This window comes from Gastrolobium bilobum, unplaced genomic scaffold, assembly GCF_033153095.1.
Source record: "Gastrolobium bilobum isolate Gb01-03AN ecotype WA unplaced genomic scaffold, APGP_CSIRO_Gbil_v1 utg8451, whole genome shotgun sequence".
Lineage (NCBI taxonomy): Eukaryota > Viridiplantae > Streptophyta > Magnoliopsida > Fabales > Fabaceae > Gastrolobium > Gastrolobium bilobum.
The window spans coordinates 293,754-315,630 of NW_026898154.1; the positions used below are offsets into that span (position 1 = coordinate 293,754).

The following is a 21,877-nucleotide window of genomic DNA, read 5'->3' on the forward strand; positions in this document are numbered from 1 at the left end:
GTTAAGTCAGTCACAAAGTGATTGCTCTTGAACTACATTTTGAATATGATTAATCAAGTGAGTATTAACTTATTTTTATTTTTCCTATACAAACTTAATTACCTTGACTTTAGTTCAACGTGTACTACCATTTGGTTTCATCAAACCAATCCCACAGAATCGTGATAACTGCTCCAAATTAAACTCAATAAAAACAGGATATGACGTACAGGAATTTTCAATTAATTAGACTAATTTTGCAATTTCACTTCAAAAAAGATAATCACTGAACAAGAGCGCGCTGGTCTGATAGATAAGACAAAATACAAATGCTGAAAGGATATGCATTTACTGGTTAATAATATGTTCTAAGTTCCAACAATAATTATATGTCCAAGAAGATCCAAAAGCACATTTTGATGCCTGAAATAAATCACTGTACTCTTAAGAACTAGAACACTAGATAAAGTGTAACTGGTACAGCTGGTTTTTCTCCGTAAAAAATTTGGACTATATTTCTACAAATTTTGTTTGTTTCATTCATTGCCAATTAATCACCAGGATTTAAGATACTCTCCTTACAATTTGAATCTAATAATCACTTAACCTTAGTCAATGAGGATGCCCCATCCTCAAAGCTAGATATGCAACAATTCTGTATCCAATAAACATTACAGTCAATGCAGCCACATCTCCCCACATATTATCAAGCCTCCCCAGACACTTTATGGCAGGAAAATCCCTTATCCTACAATGCAACCCTGGTCCACACTCGTAGACATCGTTTGCTGAATACTGGACTCCTACCAGAAGCTTATAACAGTAGTGACTGAAAGAAATGTACTTCAACCAAGCTATAAAAGAAGGCATTTGCTGAATGTAGTAACCACCAGCTAACAGAAACACCAGCATGGTCACTGAAGCTAGAGTTGTGGCCTGCTTCACATCCATGAGTATGGCCCCAAGTGCTAGGCCTATTCCTTGAGAGACTAGCACATTGAAAAGCATGATCAAGAGGGTTAACACAAATGTAACTGGTGAAGGCTTGAGACCACCCATCCAATAGGTGATAGTTACAAAGATAGTAGGAAGCACAAGCTCCATTGGTAGGTCCCCAACCATCCTGGCAACATAGTAGGAGGAGAGATGGTACATGCCTGATGATCTTTCTTTTATCAGCATTGGTCTCTCCAGAGGAAATGCAAAGATGGCATTAAAGAGAGGGAAGAACCCCCAGAAGATGGAGAAGAAGAAAAGTAGTCCTACCTGTTACAAGGATTATATTCTTATAAGTACTACAACTATAGGATAAATGTACCACTTTCTACTCAGAGTTTTCGATCCAAATTAACTTTGAGTTGAGTATATAACCCAGCAAAATGGCTAGTACTAGATATTTTGAACTACTCAACCAATCTCCATGCTTTATATGTAGCCATTTATTTATGAATTTTGATACAAAAAAACAGAACATGTGTTCATAATACCTGATCTTGTATGTGTGAAGGATCAGAGTGCCACCAAAGAAGTCCTGACAGAATGGATACAGACAAGACTTGGAAAATCCTTAACGCAGAAAAGGATTCATGCCTCCTCTCTTGTAAACCCCTCTTAAGCAGCACCTTGAATTGCTCCCACCAGCTAGTGTTCCATTGGTTATCTGAACCTACCAAGCATGAATAATGATCATTAAGCCATGGTGTTTTACATAACTCTATTCTTTACTGCTATAAAGGAAAAGTAACATCAAGAGAGCAAGAAAATTTCACTCACGTCTTGGTGTTCCTGATGTTAAAACCCCTGGGTCACTGTTGTGTTGCTGAATCACTTCTTTAAGAGCAGGATATAAGTTCTTCTTATAGGATGAAATTAGGGACTGTTTGACTGAAGCTTGATCCTCATGGTGGTCTATCTGATCATCATGTTTGACATCAGCAACTATGCCTGTAAACCCACAGAACCTAAAGTATTAGAAGGCTCACCAGCATGTTTCTCAAGAAACTCAATGCAAATCTACCAATTTTTTTTGACCAAATATAACAGAAATCCAAGGACAATAATTAACCATCCTTGAAGATGCTTCCACCATCATAATTTCTGTGCTTCAAATATCTGGTGCAATTCTAGGGAATTGAGTTTAATTTCTCATCTGATTTTAAAATTAAAGTCAAATTATCTTCTTCTTTTTTTTTGGAAATACAAGGAAATAAGTCAAATTATCTTTTAAAGTGCCATAACATGGTTAATGACACACTGGGTAAAAACTGAAATGTTATTAGGTTGCTGACTAAAAAGATAGCTACATTTCTGAGAAGGAAAATTGCTCCGCCTAAAACAAGAAAAAGTGCCCCAGCAGAAGGGGTAAGAGAAAAAGAAATGACACTGAAATCGAAAAAAACAAATAAAACTTAAGAAAAACTAGCACTTTTGATTGGAGAAAAAAGCAAATGTTTTTTTTCTTTTTTCTTTTTGTATTTAAAGCAAATGTATTCTACAAGTGTTTATGATGTCTCGTTAGAACTAATGATAGGAAATATATCCAAATGGAAGGCAAGATTTGAAGGTAAATCCAAGGCAAGAAGCACAAAGCACCTCTAATTAATTCCAAACACACACATCTTTCACAAAACTTTATCTGGTCACCATGAGAATTGGACAATTCCAAACACCTTTTACATCTATTACATATAGTTTCTCTAGTGTTGATCTATGCTGACACAAAAGAAAACTCACATGTTCTGTCAAATCTTTTTCAATTTTAGTGCTTCTAATGACCCATTAGCTGTTGACCCATTGAAAAGAAGGTTCATGGGTTGATAGAGAGCCATAAATCTCAATCCTTTGGCACCTCCATTATTCAAATATTGAAAACGAACCCTCACCAAACAATTATCGACAAGTGTAAAAATTATCCCAAACTTTCCTTTCTCATCATAAAAATATGACAACCAATGAGATTTCATTTCAAGGATATATCATACTTTACGCCACTAGAATTCAATTATGCTTCAAATTTGGTCAAATCAAATTACTAACTTACCATTAGCAAGGTCAAGCAGAAAATCTGCCGGGTTCATGAAGTTGAAAGCTGGCACATACCCAATGGATTCAAGATAATCCATGACCCGACCCGAATGCCCACTGTATATCGGGTACCCATCAGACAACACCACCACCTTATCAAACATCCTGTACAACCGGCTTGATGGCTGATGAATGGTGGTCACCACCGTCCGGCCACCCCGGGCGAGACCCCGGAGCACCGACACGATGAGCTGAGCCGTCGTGGAGTCGAGGCCGGAAGTCGGTTCATCCAACAACAACAAACTCGGGTTAACCAACATCTCCTGCCCGATACTGACCCGTTTTCGTTCCCCACCCGAAATGCCACGGAACAAGGCCATGCAGCCACCAACAGGGGTGTTACGACACCGTGTGAGGCCAAGCTCCGTGATGATCCTCTCAGCATGCTCCACTTTCTCTTCTTTGGTGAGAGTCTTTGGAAGCCTCAACAAAGCAGCATAGGTGAGTGTTTCAAGCACTGTGAGGTGAGGGTATAGAACATCATCTTGTGACACAAACCCTATCTTGCGTTTCATGAAACTGGAGTCAGTGTGGCCATTGTATGTTATGCTTCCGGAGACTTTTCCGGCGAGCCTCCCCGCCAGGGCGGTGAGCAGGGTCGTCTTGCCGCTCCCTGAGGGACCCAGCATTGCCGTTAACTCGCCGGGACCCGCTATGCCACTCACGCCGGTGATTATTTTCCTCCTTAGCTTTGGCTCTTTAGGTAAAACACAACCGTTATTTTTGCTTGGGAAGGTTATGTTGTAAGAAACATCTTCAAACTACACCACACAAGAAAGATTATTATATGTAGTTTAACTTTACTCAGTTAAACATAAAAGTTTCAGCAGGTGAGTGAAAATCACACCTTATATCTCTAATATATTATAATTTAGTTTGAAGTATGAATAATATATATATAAGTCTATTTTTTTTATTAGAAAATGAGATGATAAGGATGAAATTTGTGATCACTTACTCACGAGGCTATGAAATTATATAAAACGTCAATTCAACTTGAAAGGTTAAAATGATAAGTGAAAATATATTAAATATTGGAACTGAACAATCACATATATATACAATCACAAATTAGAGAAAAGCGGACACAGATTTATCTTAGTTCACCCACTTAATTTTTTTTTGCGTCCCTCGACAAGAGTCAATTATCTAAATGCAAAGTAATAGCTATATATCCAACATTAACAACTTTATATCGTATATCTTTAACAGCATGCATGATGATTAAAGTAGAAATTTAAATATAAAAAGTGTGAAAAATTAAGGAGAGAGAAGATTGATAAGTACTTTGAGGGTAACAGGACGCAAGGATTGGTGAATAATGGAAAACTTTGCTGGTGACGATGTTGGTTGAGGTTGAGGTTGTGCAGGAATGCCATTATCATCATCATGATCGGAACTGGGTTTAACTTTGTTGGTTGTAGAACCCTCTGGTTCGACGTGGACCGAACTGTTCTCGGTTCGGTTTGTGCTGGCTGGAATGTTTGGTGCAATAGTGGCTTCTTGCTCGGGGGGCATCATCTCAGAGATTGGTGATTCGGATTTGAGGTTTTTGTTGATAACCAAAAAGGAAGATTGAGAAGAATTATTATAACTATGATGATGAGGAAGAGGCTACGGAGCATAAAAATTGAATAAGGGAGAGAAAGAGGAGGTTGAAGGTGAAGGGAGAAGAAGAGAGTCACATGAAAGAACAGGTATAAAAGTGAAGAAGGCACGAGAAGCACATAAAGATGTGATTGAATGATAGCAATATATAGTCTTAAGAAGAGAGACTAACATCTGCTGCTAACTGTTTTGGTGTTGCTGTCACTACTGTTTGTTTGCTGTTGAATGATGTAATTATTGGCTGTGCTCAAATAAGATCACGAGAATAACACTGAAGAAGCATGTGTTTTGGTTTGGGGGCTATTTTTCTTTGATGGGATCTTTTATTGTAGGAAATAAAATTATCTTATATATAAATATAAATAGGACATATATTATTTTTTTCTCTCTTCTTTCCTAGGACTCCACATAAGATTTATACTGACTTTTATATATGAGAAATTATACTCTTATGCTACATAAGAGTCTTATCTCATTTTACACTCACATAAAAAGACGTGCCTCTTTTTTCTTTCTTTTTTCTTTTTTTAAAAATTGATATATATATAGTAAAACCCTTTATATATATATATATATATATATAAAAAAAATAATTTTATCTTCTACAATGAAAAATATTTTTCCTTTTTACTTTAAAGGAGAAATGTATTGTTGGTGGGTATAACGATATTGCATCGAACGTAGCCACGTGTATGGAGGGCATTTGATTCATTCCTTATCTTTTTGTGAAAAAAGTAATGGAGATTTTTATAGGGGTTTGTAATAATGGTAATAATCAAAACATGTTATTGGGGACCCAATATAGATTTCATGATATCCACTTGTCCTCAAAGTATGAGAATGCATGATGCCTTTTCTTTCAATCTATTATTGTATTAGTTTTTGACTTTATAGTAAACCATTACTGGGAATCATATATAAAACTACCATCTATATATAGTTACCGTAGAATATGTCTTGATTAATTAGTGGAAGAGGCAAGGAGGAGTTAGAGGGATGATCACCCCCTCAAGTTCATTAATTATTTGTCTTAGATTCTTAAAAAAAGGTAATATAACATAAGTAGTACTTCACCCTTTCTGTTTTTATTACTCCCTAACGAAAAAATTTAGAGTGTTCTTCAAATTTAACTATGTATCGATGATTAATTCTCTTTTGAGGAGACTGCTAATGAAAAAATTTCAAATAGGCATCTTAATATTAAACTTCTTCTTATTAGATTACAAAATGTGATGATCTTCCTCATTATGTAACCAATTTTAGTCCGTGGGCAAGTACTTTATTGTGGATATGGCTACCCGAAAATCTAGATTAAAAATCGAAAAGTGAAAACTTTATATATATATATATATATATATATATATATATATATATATATATATATATAGAGGTAGGATCCTTTGACACCGGTGTCAAATTTCAATTTTGACACCTCATCAGAGAGCTGTTAGATCAAAAAAGATCAATGGTGTCACATGCTTGCAAATCAGAGTCGTTGATATTTTTTTATCGAACGGCTCTTAGATGAGATGTCAAAATTGAAATTTGACACCAGTGTCAAAGGATCCTACCTCATATATATATATATATATATATATATATATATATATATATATATATATATATATATATATATATGCAATTGCTTGAGAAGAAAGCAAGCGAACTAAAAATACACAGGACATTAATTATCTGCAATATTGTGAAAAACATGCAATTTGAGATGAACAAAAATAATGTCATGTTTTATTTAAAAAAGAAGAAGGAAGGTATTTATAATTTTTTAAATAAAAAAGAATGTCGTCGAAGATGTAAGAACAAAATATATAAAATAATGAAAGCAAGTGTGATTTCTTAAATAAAAAGAATGTTACAAATGTGATTCTCATTATATACATCTTTGAAGAGAGGCAAAGAGATTTAACTGTAACACTAAGTCTCAACTCGAGATTAATCCTATAAAAAAGCTTGTAGGAATATTCGAGAATGACTCACCTTAAAGAGATAATTAGGATCGATATACCAAAAAGAAAAATACTATAAATTTTATAGGAGGTTAGTGTAATTATTTAAAATAATCTTCAATTCCCGCGCGATCTTTTTTTTTTTTTTTCCATTTCTAACCAAACATTAACCGATGAAACTTGAAATAATCTTATCCCTTATATTTTAGCTCTCTACTTTTTTATTTCTTCCATCAAAACCAAACAACATGCTACCACTAAATAAAATATTTTTCGAAAAGAAAAAAGAATGTAATATACAATCCTATTAGCTAGAAGATCTCACGTAGGAAACCCCTGTTTTTCCCGAAAGACATGAAAATTCTTTCATATAGGTAGGAGAGTCACAAAAAAAAAACAGTACAACTCTAAAAAAGTCATCACACTATGGCTCAATTTCCTTGGACTCTCTTTATAGGGTATCTGTTTTTCCAGGGTGTGCTTGAGAAAAAAGTATAAGAAAGCATGGTTCCCCCAATAACTTTCTAAGTGTCAAGTACCCATTCATCCATAGTAAGTAGTGGCTGAGATTGGTGTCGTCTTTCTATTAAAAGGCATTGTTTGCAGTATGGAGTCATTATCACTGAAAGAGAGCTTCTTTCGTAAACCTTTTTTCTTTGAATTTACGAGTTTTTTTTTTTTTGGTTGCTATAATAATGTAATTATATTAGCCACTCTACACTAGAGAAAAAATAAATCTTATGCACAGTTCTGAATTTTTTTTTCAATAGAATATAGTTTTTGAAATATGAATAGTTTACAAAATTTTAGAATTATTCCATAAAATGTTTACATACACACATATATATATATATATATATATATATATATATTCCGTAAAATATGAAATTAATTAAGGTTGGGATTTCAAATTGTTGTTTAATTGAAGGGTGGGGAGGGGAACCTGAAAGGACGAATAATATATTCAAAAACACATGAAGATATTCTCATTATTCGGTAAATATGTTCCTCCTGATAGTTGGTGACTGATTACTACAAGCAAGCTTAAGACAATTTGAAATGAGATAAAACATTCTAAAACCCTTTCGACCAAATATTCAAATTATATCTTGTCGTTACGTGTTCAATTATAGTAGGTTTGATGTTATAAAGGATTAAAACATTACTTACAAGAATTTATCAAAAAAAAAAAAACTACCTACAAGTAAGAGACAAAGAGAGAAGACAGTGCTTAGAAGCATCTCTTTCCTAATTGAGAAGGTAATTTGTTTATTTATTTTTAATATTATTCATCTGTTTATGAATTATTTGATTAGTTCGATTCGAATAGAGTAGGATTACATGGACAACAAAATTATCTATTAAATTCTTAATACAGTTATGTTCCTAAGAATTCCAATTCGATATCTCTAATTATGCTAAAACAATCCCTTATCAATTGATCTATGTGTTTGATGATGAGAATGAAATTTATAATCTTTCTTTTCTTAGAAGTATTAATTTGTGGAAATGTAAAATTCATTAATTTTTATGGTTAATTGCATGTTGTAATTTTAATTTTAGTTAAGGCAAATTCCAATGTGCTCTTAACTTTCAATTTGGGCTTCTAACCTAGATTTGAGGTAACTTAACGGTGGAAAGTAACATCTCAATGTGGTGTTTTAAGTCAAATCGTTCAGGCTCTAAACACATTATCTAGGATATAATTTTAACAACTGTCTTTTATACATATAAATATGAAAATTAATTTTGAGATTCAATTTAATTTGCTTCTCATTCAATCTTTTCCCCCAAAGAAATTGCGTCCCCCAAAAAAATTCATATGCTATTGCTGCAGAAGAGACGAACCCATAAATAAATCATGTTATCCATTATCAATAAATTAGACACCCACAAAGTTATATATGTCCTTTCATTCTTTTTATAGCTAAAATTGTTGGAAATTTAAAGAGATTAAGAATAATTTAGAAGAACACACTACAATTTTTTAATCTAATCACGTGTTTGGTAGGAGGTGAAAAAAAATTTCCTAAGAAAATGGGGATGGAAAATTATTTGCCTATGTTTGGTAGGAGGTGAAGTAAAAATATGGCTAGGAAATTTTTTTCCATCATTTGTTTTTCTATGTAAAATAGCTGGGGAAGATTACTACTGAAGAGTGTTTCAAGATTGAGTCACACGTCCCCTTCAATGAAAATGCTTGTGCTTCCTCTTCAGTTGTCTTCTCTTGCAATTGCAAGCTGAACAATTTTTAGAAGTTTGATTTGAGCCGTTGAGGTTTTGTGCTTCCTCTTCACGCTCACTCATGTCAGTAATTTATCCACTCACACATATTTTGTAATATTATTAAAATAACATTTATATATATAATTTTTTCCAATCAAATTTTAGGGGGGGGGCCCACCCTAGCCCCCCTTAGGTCCGCCTCTGTGAGGAGGATCGCCTTATTAATGTTAGGAACGCAGCTCACCATGTCACGAGGATGATGAGGCCTTTCCTTTAGGCTACCTAGGCTCCCCTTAGAGTGTAGTTAAACTTGGTCCGATTGATCGTAGTCTCTTGACATTACAGGAGAAACATGTATCCATGTGCGTGTGGAATGATGATGAGGATCGCTTTATTAATGTTAGGCACACAACCATGCACGATCATTTGAATATTCCTGAGCAGATCCAACCTTATTTGAGGTAGGTTGGTTTCCTACATATCGTGCGGCTGAGAAACCACGAGATTAGTGTACACATATTTCTCATTGTGTTTTTTTATATTAATTGTAATTATTTTATAACATGACCAGCTAAATTCCTTCATATTGACCACGCACTCAATACTGCCCTTGTAGAGCATTGGCGGCTAGAGACGCAGACGTTTCACATACCGATGGGTGAGGTCACCATTACCTTAGAGGATGCTTATTTTTCATTTGTTGGGCATTGTGCCATAGAGCCGGTGACAATTAAAGTGAGGCTAGTTGAGCCTGGGATTTTTGAGAGAAGCCTACGACGATTATAAGGCCCATGCTAGGACGGAGCTAGGCCACATCAAGTATAGTCATTCACTGATTATGCGCATCTTGGGTGGGATGTTCGTTGATACACATCCTCTAACTTTGTGCCCGCTAGATTTTTACTCTTACTGGATGACTTCAACTTAACAGGGTAATTCAGTTGGGGATCTAGTGTCCTTGCTTATATGTATAGGGAGATGTCTAGACTGATAGACATCGATCACATAGATATGGGAGGTTGTGTCTTATTACTCTAGCTCTGGCATGGACCAGATTCCCAAGAATCTCTCCTCGACCGCAAGCAATGGTAGAGTTTTATTTATGAGTTTTATTTTTTAAATACTCATACATTTGTTTATATTTCAAGTTTAATGTGTATAAGCAGTGCCAAGCCTGATTTGATTTGACTGTTTATGATGTGTGACAGGCTGTCAGTAACCCTCTGCCACTGACAGTAGGTTTCTCACAGTCTACCACGTGTCACATATGCCCCAATATATTGACTGGTCTGACCACATGAAACTCGCTGCCACTGACAACGAGTCTTGTTACCTCAATATTCGCGCCACATGACATTTGAAATCTACTGCCACTAACAAAGAGTTGCTACCTGGTAAAATTTGGCCCTCATGGCATACTAGTAAATAATATGTCAAAGCGTAGCGCAATAATTAATATCTCGTGAATCACTATTATATAGTGTAGAACAAGATGTAGAATATAAATCCAACATTTTCGGGAGTATTTTGACCTATTAAATAACTTTTTGGTAACATTTTCGAAAAATTCATTTTCCTAGAAATCATGATTCTCATGTAAAAAAAAATCTTCATCTACCAAACACCCCAAAATTATTTGTTTTAGTAATTCCCCCATTGTTTCCTTTTCTTTAGCGCATGCTTAAGTTTTATCTTCTTATACAATAGCAATTATCTGTGACCTGTCTATATGAAAGTTGAATTACCTAAGATTTAGAGTTAATTTATTAATACCCCTACTTAGGACTCTCTAATTAGAATACTTTCTGCTTTAAAATATTTTAAGGTACGTCTATCCATTTTGCTTTTTCATTTATTGTAGGGCTCACTTTTGATGTGCTAGTCTTCTTTATAATAATTAAGCACGAGTGGCTGTGTGCCAAGTGTGCGAGCATTAGTATGTTTTCGGACTCTTTACACAATTTCTATGAAGAAAAAGAATAAAATGACGTCAACTTTGGAACCTTTGCTGAAAATTTGACAGCGTTTCGTTTTAAATCTTCCAGAATCTTTCTAAATGCATCTTATTTTCTGTGAAATATAAAGTAAAGGGAGAGGGGAAAGGCAAAGTTATTCTATTTTAAAATTCTGTGAAGGTACAACTCTTAATGTTAGTTTAGACTTAAGAGAAGTATTTGAAAAGTAGAAGTTGCATTTTAATTAACAGCTTGAGATATTTTGGCGTTTTCTGAGTCTAGCGATGCAACAAAGATAGTCAAAAAATAAAATAAAATCTTTCTGGCCTGTTAGATTCAAAACTGGTAAAACCAATCCACAAAAATCAAATTTTTAAAGAAAAAAAAATTTGATTGACTCTCGGGTAAACGGGTCACAATTAGAGATGGATTAAACCCTATATATAGGGCAATTCGTCACAATTTGAGAGGTTGGATTATACTTCAACCCGTTAACGGATTTATAACTATAATATTGCGGAAAAATAGATACATCATGTCATGGAAATGCCAAGTGTAAGGTTACAGGCACGGGTGTCAAAATGGGTTGACACGACACGAATTCGACACGACACGAATTTGACACGACACGAATATATCAACACTGACACGACACAAATTTTTTGTGGGTTGACATGACACGACACGAATAACACGCAAAATAGAGGTCAAAATGGTAATTGATACAAAATTTTAAAAAAATCTATCAAAAATAAAAATATTTAAAAAATAATAATAAAATAATTAAAAAAATACGGGTCGACATGAACACGAATTCATAAACACGAACACGACACGAATTTTTTGTGTGTCATTTTTTTCCAACACGAACACGACACGAATTTTTTTACAGGTCAACCTGAACACGAATTTTCGTGTCGTGTCAAAACTTATATTGACACCCCCTATTACAGGATTTTTTTTTTTGTTTTAAAAAAAGAATCACAAAATTTGATGGGTCTGCTAGAAATATCTTTTCATTCCTGCAATATGATAGTTATAAATCCTTAAAACAAAACCCGGTGCCATTTATACAATACATTTGACTTTATATTTGAATATGCTGTAATTTTGTTGCAAAATATATGCCCGACTCCGGTGCTTAGTTCACTGCCATTAGAGGTGAAAGTCGAACCAAGCAAAACCAAAAGAATAGATTTTCATGCAAAATATTATCATTAAAATATTTTTTTAATAATAATATTTGTAAAAATCTGTACACTGGCACACATTTCTCGGTTAATCTTACAAGTCATTAGATTACATGATGATTCTGATATAATTTTATTTTTAAATATTAAATGACTCATTAGAAAAAATATATAATTTTATTTTTTATGCTAAGGAGTGATAATTCCGATTGAAACAACATAATGTAAATACACTCAACACAAACATGACATAAATTTGAAATCAAGGAATAAACATTCAACATAACCATGATCCGCTTATTTGATAGATTGACACAATACAATCCGCAACCTCAAAATGTGGTGTTTATTGTGCGAGTTGACATGACATTACATGATCTAAATAACTTGTCAATATCAAAGCATGTTGCTTATTAAACGGGTTGAAATGACATGATAAAATATGAATAATTTGCTTACGACATGAGACAACATGTATAACCTGTAAGAAGATTCAAGCGAGTCAATTTTGGGTTCACAGGTTGATACGTGACACAACACAATTTTTTCTATGTCAGTTTTTGCCAACACGACACAAATTCGAAAACAAGTGACCTGAGCACAGATTTTTTTGTATCGTGTCGAAAATTATCACCCCTGCATGGATTGATATTTGCAACCCACCCATAAATGACAGTCAACTTGTCCTGTGTTTGTCAAGTTTGACCCCTTTTTTCATTTCTAGATAATTTACAAGGTTGAATTAATGTTCTTATTTATTTTTTTTAAATGAACAAAACATTTTAAACCTTTTCATTATAATGATTAGTTGTTTCTTAATTTATAATCACAATTTAACCTTTCTTCTTTTAATTTGTCTAATGTGAAATAAATAGGAGTTTGTGATGATATTAGAGTTTATAAAGTACTTATAATGACCACACCAAAAAAAAGTACTTATATGTACAAAAAAAAAAGTACTTATAATGAGAAATTGTACATCTTCCTCTTTCACTTATTCTATATGAAATTAATAGAAGAAAAAAAATCTCCTCTATCTTTTTACTTATTGAATGTGGAACTAATATAAATTAAAAAATTATATTAGTATTAGTATACTACTTTTTTGTAGTATTTATGTTATAAATTAATTAATTTATTCTACAAGTACATTATATATATATATATATATATATATATATATATATATATATATATATATATATATTCGATCAGACTTTGCAGATGTCTTGTTTGATTAAGTGTCAAAGTAAAGGTTTATAAAAAAAAAAAAAAGTGTCAAAGTAAATAAAAACCAAAAGAGGAATTCAACATGATAAACGCGACGGTTAGGATTAATGTTTAAGGAAATGTGCTTTTTGTATTAATTGTTTTGATTAGAACTTTGAGTTCATGTACAGAATTTCTTTTTTGATTGAACGGTAAGAGCATTTTCGGATCAGCTTTTACAATTAACGATATTTCAATCAAGAATAACGTCATTATATGGTGTAAAAATATCAAGTTCTATATATAAATTGATATTTAATATATGGGATGAGTGTTTGTCTTTTTAAAAGACATAAAATAGTGTTATTTTAAGCAAGAGAAAATATATAATGAAAATCATGGGGAAAGAGAGTGTGAGTTTTTTTTTAATTTAAATTTTAAATAAAAAACACTACTTTTAACTAAAAGGACCATCTTTAAAATGACAAATATTTTTTCCTTGATATATATATATATATATGTGTGTGTGTGTGTGTGTGAAAAAATATTTCTGCTTTTACTGCATAAATATTTTTCCAACACAGTCACATAAAAATGAGAAGATCCTATTAATTTTTTTCTCTTTTTTTATAGTAGGACCCACTAACTTTTATTTGAATGTGATAAAAAAATATTTATGCAGCAAAAGCAGAAATGTTAACCCACCCACACCCCCTACATATAACACCCCGTGTATACCCGATTTGTTATCATGTCATCGTATTAAGCAGCACTTAATAAAAAATGCGGAATAAATTTTTTCTTTTCAATTATGACGTCATCATTAATTACCAAGTGAATTACTTAATCCTTTTTCAAAATAATGTATGTATGTAGATTGCAAATAGATAGCTAGCTACACTGAATAACCTCATAATATAAATAAGTGTGTATCTAAATCACGGAACTACAACTCGTAGTCTGGACCATAATCCTGATACATTATACAACTCGAATATAAAACAACAAAGTCAAAACAATGTGACATGGATAACCCCCTTAATCACCAAATAGGCAACAAAGCTCAACAAAGTCTCAAATCAAATAACAAGATTATAAAAGTAAAGCAGCATCCAATCATAACAGTATAATCATCATCAAGCATCAATCAACTAAGCTCCAGCCTCCTGTTGTCCGAGGTCTCAACTCCCGAGTTACCTGAACCTGAAAATGTGCCCCAAACGTGGGGTGAGATCTCTAAACAAAAATCTCAGTAAAACAAGGGGTCCTCAATGATTTCTCCACCCCAAGCTCACTTACATGTGCAATATAAGTTCTAGAGCAGTAAAATAGTATAAGTTCCAAAATCAGTGCAATGCAGTAGATAATCATGTCATGTGTGTCAAATATTCTACTGGCCAGAGAAATGCAGGAATTACATATGTCTATAACCTACAATCAGTGCAAGACACCACTTGCACCCACCCACAGAATCACCCTATTGTATGTCTCTACATACTCAGGCTTACCGTCTAGGTGGCACAACGCATGCATATCATGAAGCACTTGCACATAACAGCTCAAAAGCATTTCAAATATTAATACATGAAAACACATCATGCATATAAACCATTCCCCCATGGGGTATAGTGGAACCAACAATGGCTAAACCGAGGACACGAAAGCTTACCTCTAAGCAATCAATCCAAGCCAAGGCCCACATTGGCTCAAAGTCCACAAACAGCAAAATCACAATATGTTTTAGGCCATCAATCATATCAACATTCATCAACTAATAGTTCAAGACATAACAACAACGTTTTCTTCTTCGCTTAATGTCTTTAGGCTTCTCACAAAGCCATAAGCCATTAATCACTTTGATTCTGACTTAGTTAATTATTACAGAGGTTCAACTTAACCAATCATGAGTCCACAAACCCAAAAATACCATTATGTCCTAATAGAACAGTGACACTATCGAAATTCTCAAAATATCCGGATATTTGTCGAGGCCATATCCCGATATCTCCAACCTCATATCCAGATATCTCCAACCCCATATCCGGATATTTCGCGACAGAATGCAATTCTGCATTTCGCGAGATATCACTCCCAAGGTTCAACTTTTAACCCATTTCAACGTCCAAGCATGCACTTTTATACACTTTTAGGTTCATGTTCATGATGGTTGCCTATTTAACTCATTTTACATGCCAAGACTTGATCTTTAACAAAGGGAACTCATGATCAAGGTTGGGAAAGTTTACCAAGCTCTTAAAACAGAAGAAAGGCAATGGCTTGGAGCTTCCAATGCCACTCCACAATGCTGCCAACGAAGAGCCACGAAAAAGAGCAATCAAAATGGTTCATTGCTTCACAAAATGGCTTCTAGAAGCATCAACAACTCACGAAATGGTTCCTACACCACCCCACACTCAGAGGCAGTCCTCACACCCCAAGTCAGCAGCTACCACACTCCCAAGAAGGTGCCTTTTTTCCTCCCAATGGACACACTCAAGTGTTTACAAGACTTAGGAAGAAAACCAAAGAGAAAGGTGGATTTTTGGTTGAGTTTCAAGAGGGGAAGAGGGTGGCAATGAGGCTGATGAAGTTTCAGCAAATGGAGGCACGTAGGGTGTATGAAAATGCCCTAAAAATTTGTCCCATTAAGTATATATAGGCGGTTTAAGTTAAAACACATTGTATTAGCACTAATAGCTACGCATATCATTTTAATCCCAAACTTTGGATTTTGAACCTAGCCATTTTTTTTAAGATTTTTAAGATTTTTATTTTATTTTTCGCAGCACTCTGCCGGTACGCGCTTTTACGTAGCCGGTATTTGTTCTGACACCAATTATCGTTATTTTGACTCCAAACTTGTTGTACTAGTCCTATATATTATTCTAGTAATATATACACACTTTTCATAATTTTTTGGCATACTTCATCGGTACGCATTTATACCGTGAGGCCGAACCGGTATCTGCACTTTTCGTCATAAAAGAGACTTTCAACATTATTAATCACTTAACATAATTATTTAAGTCTTCGCATAATTATTAGTGTCAATTATGGATTTATATCATTAATCTCATAATTAATTAATTAATTTCCTAAATTAACAGTGTGGGTTCTTACACTACACACACATATGGAAAAAAGTATTTAATATTACTTTAGATATCTTTGTCTAATATTCACTAAAATGACATCGTTTTGAGGTAAAAAAATTTAAAAATTAGACTGATAAAGATTATTATAACCTTGAAATAAATTAAAATTACAAATATACCATGATTTTCACCCTAAAATGACGTCATTTTGGTGAATATTAGACAAAGTTATCTAAAATAACTTTAGAAAAAATAATACACACACACACATATATATAAAGTGTTTTTCGTGTCAGTCACATGCGATACAGCAATCCAAAATAACGTTGTTTTGGGTTTTAGAAAAAAAAATGCAGGGTACTTTACAAATTTTATTTTTCTCTTGTATTATAAATTTTACTATAATACCCTGCATATTTTTAAACCCTAAAACGATATTATTTTGGGGTTGCAATAGATAACTTTATCTCCCGTTGAAGGAAAAATATTAATCTCATATATATATGAAAAATATATTTGTCCTTTTAAAGGACCGTTATTTTAGTTAAAATTAGTGTTTTTTATTTAAAATTTAAATTAAAAAATATTCATTTTCTCCCTACATGATTTTCATTATATATCTCTTTCTCCTTTTTAATGGATATTATGTATTTCTTTCTCTCACTTAAAAGAACACAATTATATATATATATATCACTCAAACATCACTTAACACTTGGATCAATTGACACAATATTATTTCAGTTTAATCAATGAGGCAGGTTATATTTATAATTTTTTTGTTTACAAACTACACTATGTTCTTCCGGGAGAACACTCATTTTACTATGTTCTACCGGGAGAACATAGTGTAATTTGTAAAAAAAATTCAAAAAAAATTATAAACAGATCCTTCCCCTTAATCAATTGTCTTTAGTTTGAGTCCTCCTAACCATATGGCCCATATAAAGGATCCTGTCCCTACATCCTTAAAGTGAGACAATTATACCTTTATCACATTAAATTTCACTCCCTATACATACTCACCTCATGCATAAAATGAGAATGATTGTGGCTTACAAGGGTAAAATAATTAGGGCTTCCTCTCTCACTCATCATTAGAGAATCTAGTCCACTTACATATACCCATTTTCTGCCCTTGAAGAGACACATTTTGTACACCTTGTTGCTACTCTGCTGAAATATAGCTCGAGAGTCACTGTACCCAATTCAGCCTTTGCCTAAGACCCAACACGATAGACTCTCTTTAAGCTAGGTCTATATACCTCCGACTCACTATTTCCTAGCTTATATTGACATTCTACACTCTTATAGAGAAACAAACCCATTACCGTCACACACACAGTTCATTTATGTTGTCATTTTATCTCATCCCATAATTTTTATAGCCTTTTTTTTTATTCATTAACAACATCAACAAATAGTTCGATTCCTTGTACTTCAAAAAAAAAAAAGTTTTGAAATAGAAAGGGATAAAAGAAAAAAAAAAAAACTGTCTTTGTATATACGTACATACCCAACGAGCTGCCACAATAACTAATGGACTTTGACTCAACCATTTTAAAGGTAAAAGTTAGCCAATAGTACACGGGAAAATAATAACAAAATGCGTTCAGAACAATAGGTCACCATTTTTCCGTCAACGTTGTCAACTACGTAACGAAGAAAGGCAAAGTATTAAGAGGTCTATCTAAGTAGAAATCCCTTTTAATTTTGGTGAAGTTTTTCATATTTAACAATCTTTGACAGACGTGCACGGAATATATAAACTGTTCAGCACGCGTGGGGAGCAGTTACAGAAGGAATCTCAATCGGATGCATTATAAGGGTTTTTAACAAACCTCCATTAGTTTTGGTCCATATATATTTGGAATATCGACCACTTTACCATATGAGATAAATTTTGGTTATTGCTCTTAGCTTTATTTTTCACTTTAATAATTACATTTTTAATAAAATTAAAATATAGTATACGTTTAATTAAGGGGAAATATAAGAATTATGTTGTATGAAAGAAAATCTAATCATGTTACATATTATAACTATGTACTACAGGTAATACATAATTATAATATTAAAATTTTCCTTTTTTTCGTCATGTCAGCCGATAGCCTTCTAAAGAGAGAAAAAAATACCTTTTAATATTATAACTATATATGTACTATATGTAACACATAATTATATTTTTTGGAGGAACAAAATATGAGAGAAATCTTTTAGGTTGTGTTTGGTTGGGGAGAAGAAAAAACTTTCCTGGCTAAGTGATGGTGGGAATGTGAGTTATCAACGTTTGGTTGCGGAGTTTTGTTAAAGTTTGCCATCAATCCCACTTGCCCTGCAATGCAAGAAGAAGTGTAAAAATCAGATTTTAGCACTGTTGGAGATTACGTTTCAACGGGTGGAATTGTGTGAGGAAATCTGATATCTGAAAAAGGTGGATAATGGGGTGACAAATATACCCCTCCTCCATTTTCGGGCAGTTCCTGGGTTTCGATTTTTCTTCCCCAAGTTTCGGGCAGTTCCTGCGTTTAGTGTTGATCTTATGCAGCCTTATAATTGTTTTTGGTTTGGTATGTGCTGACTTTTATTTTATGGTCCCTCCACCGTTTGAAGTGTGTGTAAATTTTTTGTTCTGGTTTCTATTCATGAGTTTAGATGTATCTCTTTATGTACTGACATCATGGGCAAAGTCCATGGAATCTGATTTTGTTTTCATGCTAATACGTGGATAGATGGAGACAACGACGGAAACAATCAAAGACGACAGCCACCAACGGAAGAAAGAGGCACATTATTTATTGTGGTTCGTATTTTGTAATAAAACAACAGGTTTTTTAAATAAGGATAGTTTTGTAATTTCAAACAATTTTCCCATCAAAATTCTATCTTCAACCAAACATACACTCAGAAAATTTAACCCAATTTCCCCGGTAAACTTTTGCCGAACCAAACAGTTTTTTTTTACATTTTCCTACCAAACTCATTTTCCAACCATTTTCCTATCAATTACATTTCCCTAGTATTCAAAAAATTTCTCCCCAACCAAACACTACCAGAGATTATCTCATGAATTCAAACCGAGATCAGGAAAGAACAATTTAATCACTGTTCTAGATTTGTTTTGTTGATTACTGAGTGCTTAAAATTTTATCAACTCTACAACTGAGGTAACTCGTGGCTCCGTATGCCTATATAGCTTAAACTTCTTAGTTTTTACCTTTTAGATGTGTGACTTCTATAAAAAAATTTATAGTGATATAACTTTGACATATAGAAGGTCAAATGTGTTTTTATTAAGGATGTAATATAAAATTATTAATGTTATCTGCACTTTAGTTCTATAGGGCTCTTGGCAAGGGGAATGTATTAAGGACATAATATAAAACCATTAATATTCCTTTAAGTTTAAGCTTTAGCACATATCCCATTTTTCTTTAGCTCCACTCTAGAGCCACAATTTCTGACGGACCTACCCATCACCACGGAACGAAACAAATTTCATTCTTAAATATCATTCTCGTCAAACATAGCCGACAATGTTATGCAAAGTGAATTCACCTGGGAAACCCTTTAATAATAGAAGATAGAATTGGGACCTAGCTAGCTCGATGTAACTTTGCAACTCTAGCATCAATTTGATAAAAAGAAGGACAAATTGCATTGCTCAGTGCCAGGACAAGCTTAGGTGTAAAATAAGTGATTCTCCAAGGTAACTTTTGATTATCTTTTAAATCAAAAGGGTTTCATCAATCGTGGATCAGAATATCCAGAAAAGGGAATCAGATGACTTGAATCTACTTGATTAAACATTTTGAGTTTTTTTCCCCAATATTAAGGCACAAGCAATATGCTTTTTTACAAAAGGAGACGTGAAAGTGCATGTTGTGATAAGGGCATAAAGGACACGGATAGAGTAGTATAAACCAAAACTTTGGGGACACAAAAAAAGACATCAACGTACAAACTTGTCCACCCTCTAGCTTCTTTTCCATCAAAATCCCAGTTCCACTTGAAACCTCTCATCAAATGGTGCGCGCAAACATATATATAAATGCTAAAACTTCGTGACTTATTAGTTGCTGTTACACTAAAGTGAAGCATCCACTAATTGTGTCATGTTCAGTACTACGTTTTAATTGGATTTGTGTTTGCAATATTTTAGCGCAGATTATTGGCCAATGTATGAATTGTTCTATATAGTGAACTTCACCCTAAAATGTCACTCTCACAATTAAGTGGCGCTGCATGCTAGAGGCCAAAATAGCTGGTCTATTCCCCCAACTTGTTTTGAATCCCACTCTTCTTGTGGCCATGATTGTACCATATATATGGCCAATTGAAATCCATAATGACCTTTTAGCCGTATAATTTTGCCAGCATAAGTGTCATTTCTCTTAGTTGAGTATCTGAGTCACCTAATAGACAGTGGAAAATATCAGAATTTCAGTGAACAATTTTCCTGACCAGAAAAGCAATAGCAAATAATTCTCAAACTTTAAGACTCCGAGTATTTGAGTTATCATCCGTATTACGTACCAATTAAGTGTACGCAGTGTACATATAGTTTGCTCCATTAACTGAATTTAGAAAAACTCATGTGAATAATATAAGGACTTAGATAAAATACTAATTTTCCAAAGAGTGGAATCCACAAAAAGCTGAGAAGGTGTCAATCAAAGACAGTGTAAGCAAAGCAAATAGTTATTGATTATATGAGACGAATAGTACTTATGTCATTTGACGAATATATATATATATTTTAAAAGTAAAACCAAAGTATGGTACGTAAGGTTCATCTCCTCTTAATTAAGTATACATAACAATCCAGCAAGAGGAAATCAGAACAAAACATTATGCTTGGTACACTTGATTGGTCATTCCAACAATAGTTTATTCTCTTATTTGGTATAACTTATTTAAGGGAGGAAACCCATCCACTTGGAGAGGCATAGTCCGTTCATCTTATGTGAGGTGGGAATTTGAAAGCTCATTCCTTTTATGAATAAAATGGATATGTAATGATTCTAATTTTGGTAACTAATATTCATTTTTTATATATTTATAATATGAATATATAACTTGCATTTTTTTATTTTTACTTTTACAAAAAAGTTGTAACAAATGAGAAAGGAAGTTAAATAATACATGCTTGATTGAGAATCAACTAACACTAGTACGAATAAAGCACCTGTTTCAAGTTATAATTTAAATTTGTCATTCTAGCAACCTACTCCCTTTATCTAAACTAAACATAGGGCAGGGAGAACGTCCCTTTAATTATTTTATTTTATTTTATTTTTCCATGCTTTTCATTTCATAGTTGATTGCCAAAGATATCACGAGATTATTATATCTTAAAACATGAACATCAGAACTCTAAAGTCTAAGCTCTCGATAGCTGCTGTATTATATCATAATAAGGCATTATTTAATACTTTACTCGAGCTTTGATAATGAAGTAACTATATATCTTAAATTCCCGTGTGTGTGTGTTTTTTTTTTTGTTTAAAGGATGTTCTCACCCGTTTGGATGAGACTAATTCCATTCATGGCATAAAGCGTGAAAT

At 33.3% G+C, this 21,877-nt stretch overlaps 1 protein-coding gene across 1 annotated transcript; it reads right to left on the reverse strand.

Moving 5' to 3' along the window:
• Positions 1-439: 439 nt before the first annotated feature.
• On the reverse strand, positions 440-4,584 carry LOC133313283 (ABC transporter G family member 21-like). The gene is made up of 5 exons (XM_061514629.1): positions 4,351-4,584; positions 3,020-3,824; positions 1,753-1,923; positions 1,467-1,645; positions 440-1,245 (listed from the first exon to the last, which is right to left on the reverse strand). The coding sequence occupies exons 1-5, from the start codon at positions 4,582-4,584 to the stop codon at positions 592-594; spliced, it is 2,043 nt and encodes a 680-aa protein (XP_061370613.1). The 3' UTR covers positions 440-591.
• Positions 4,585-21,877: the final 17,293 nt, after the last annotated feature.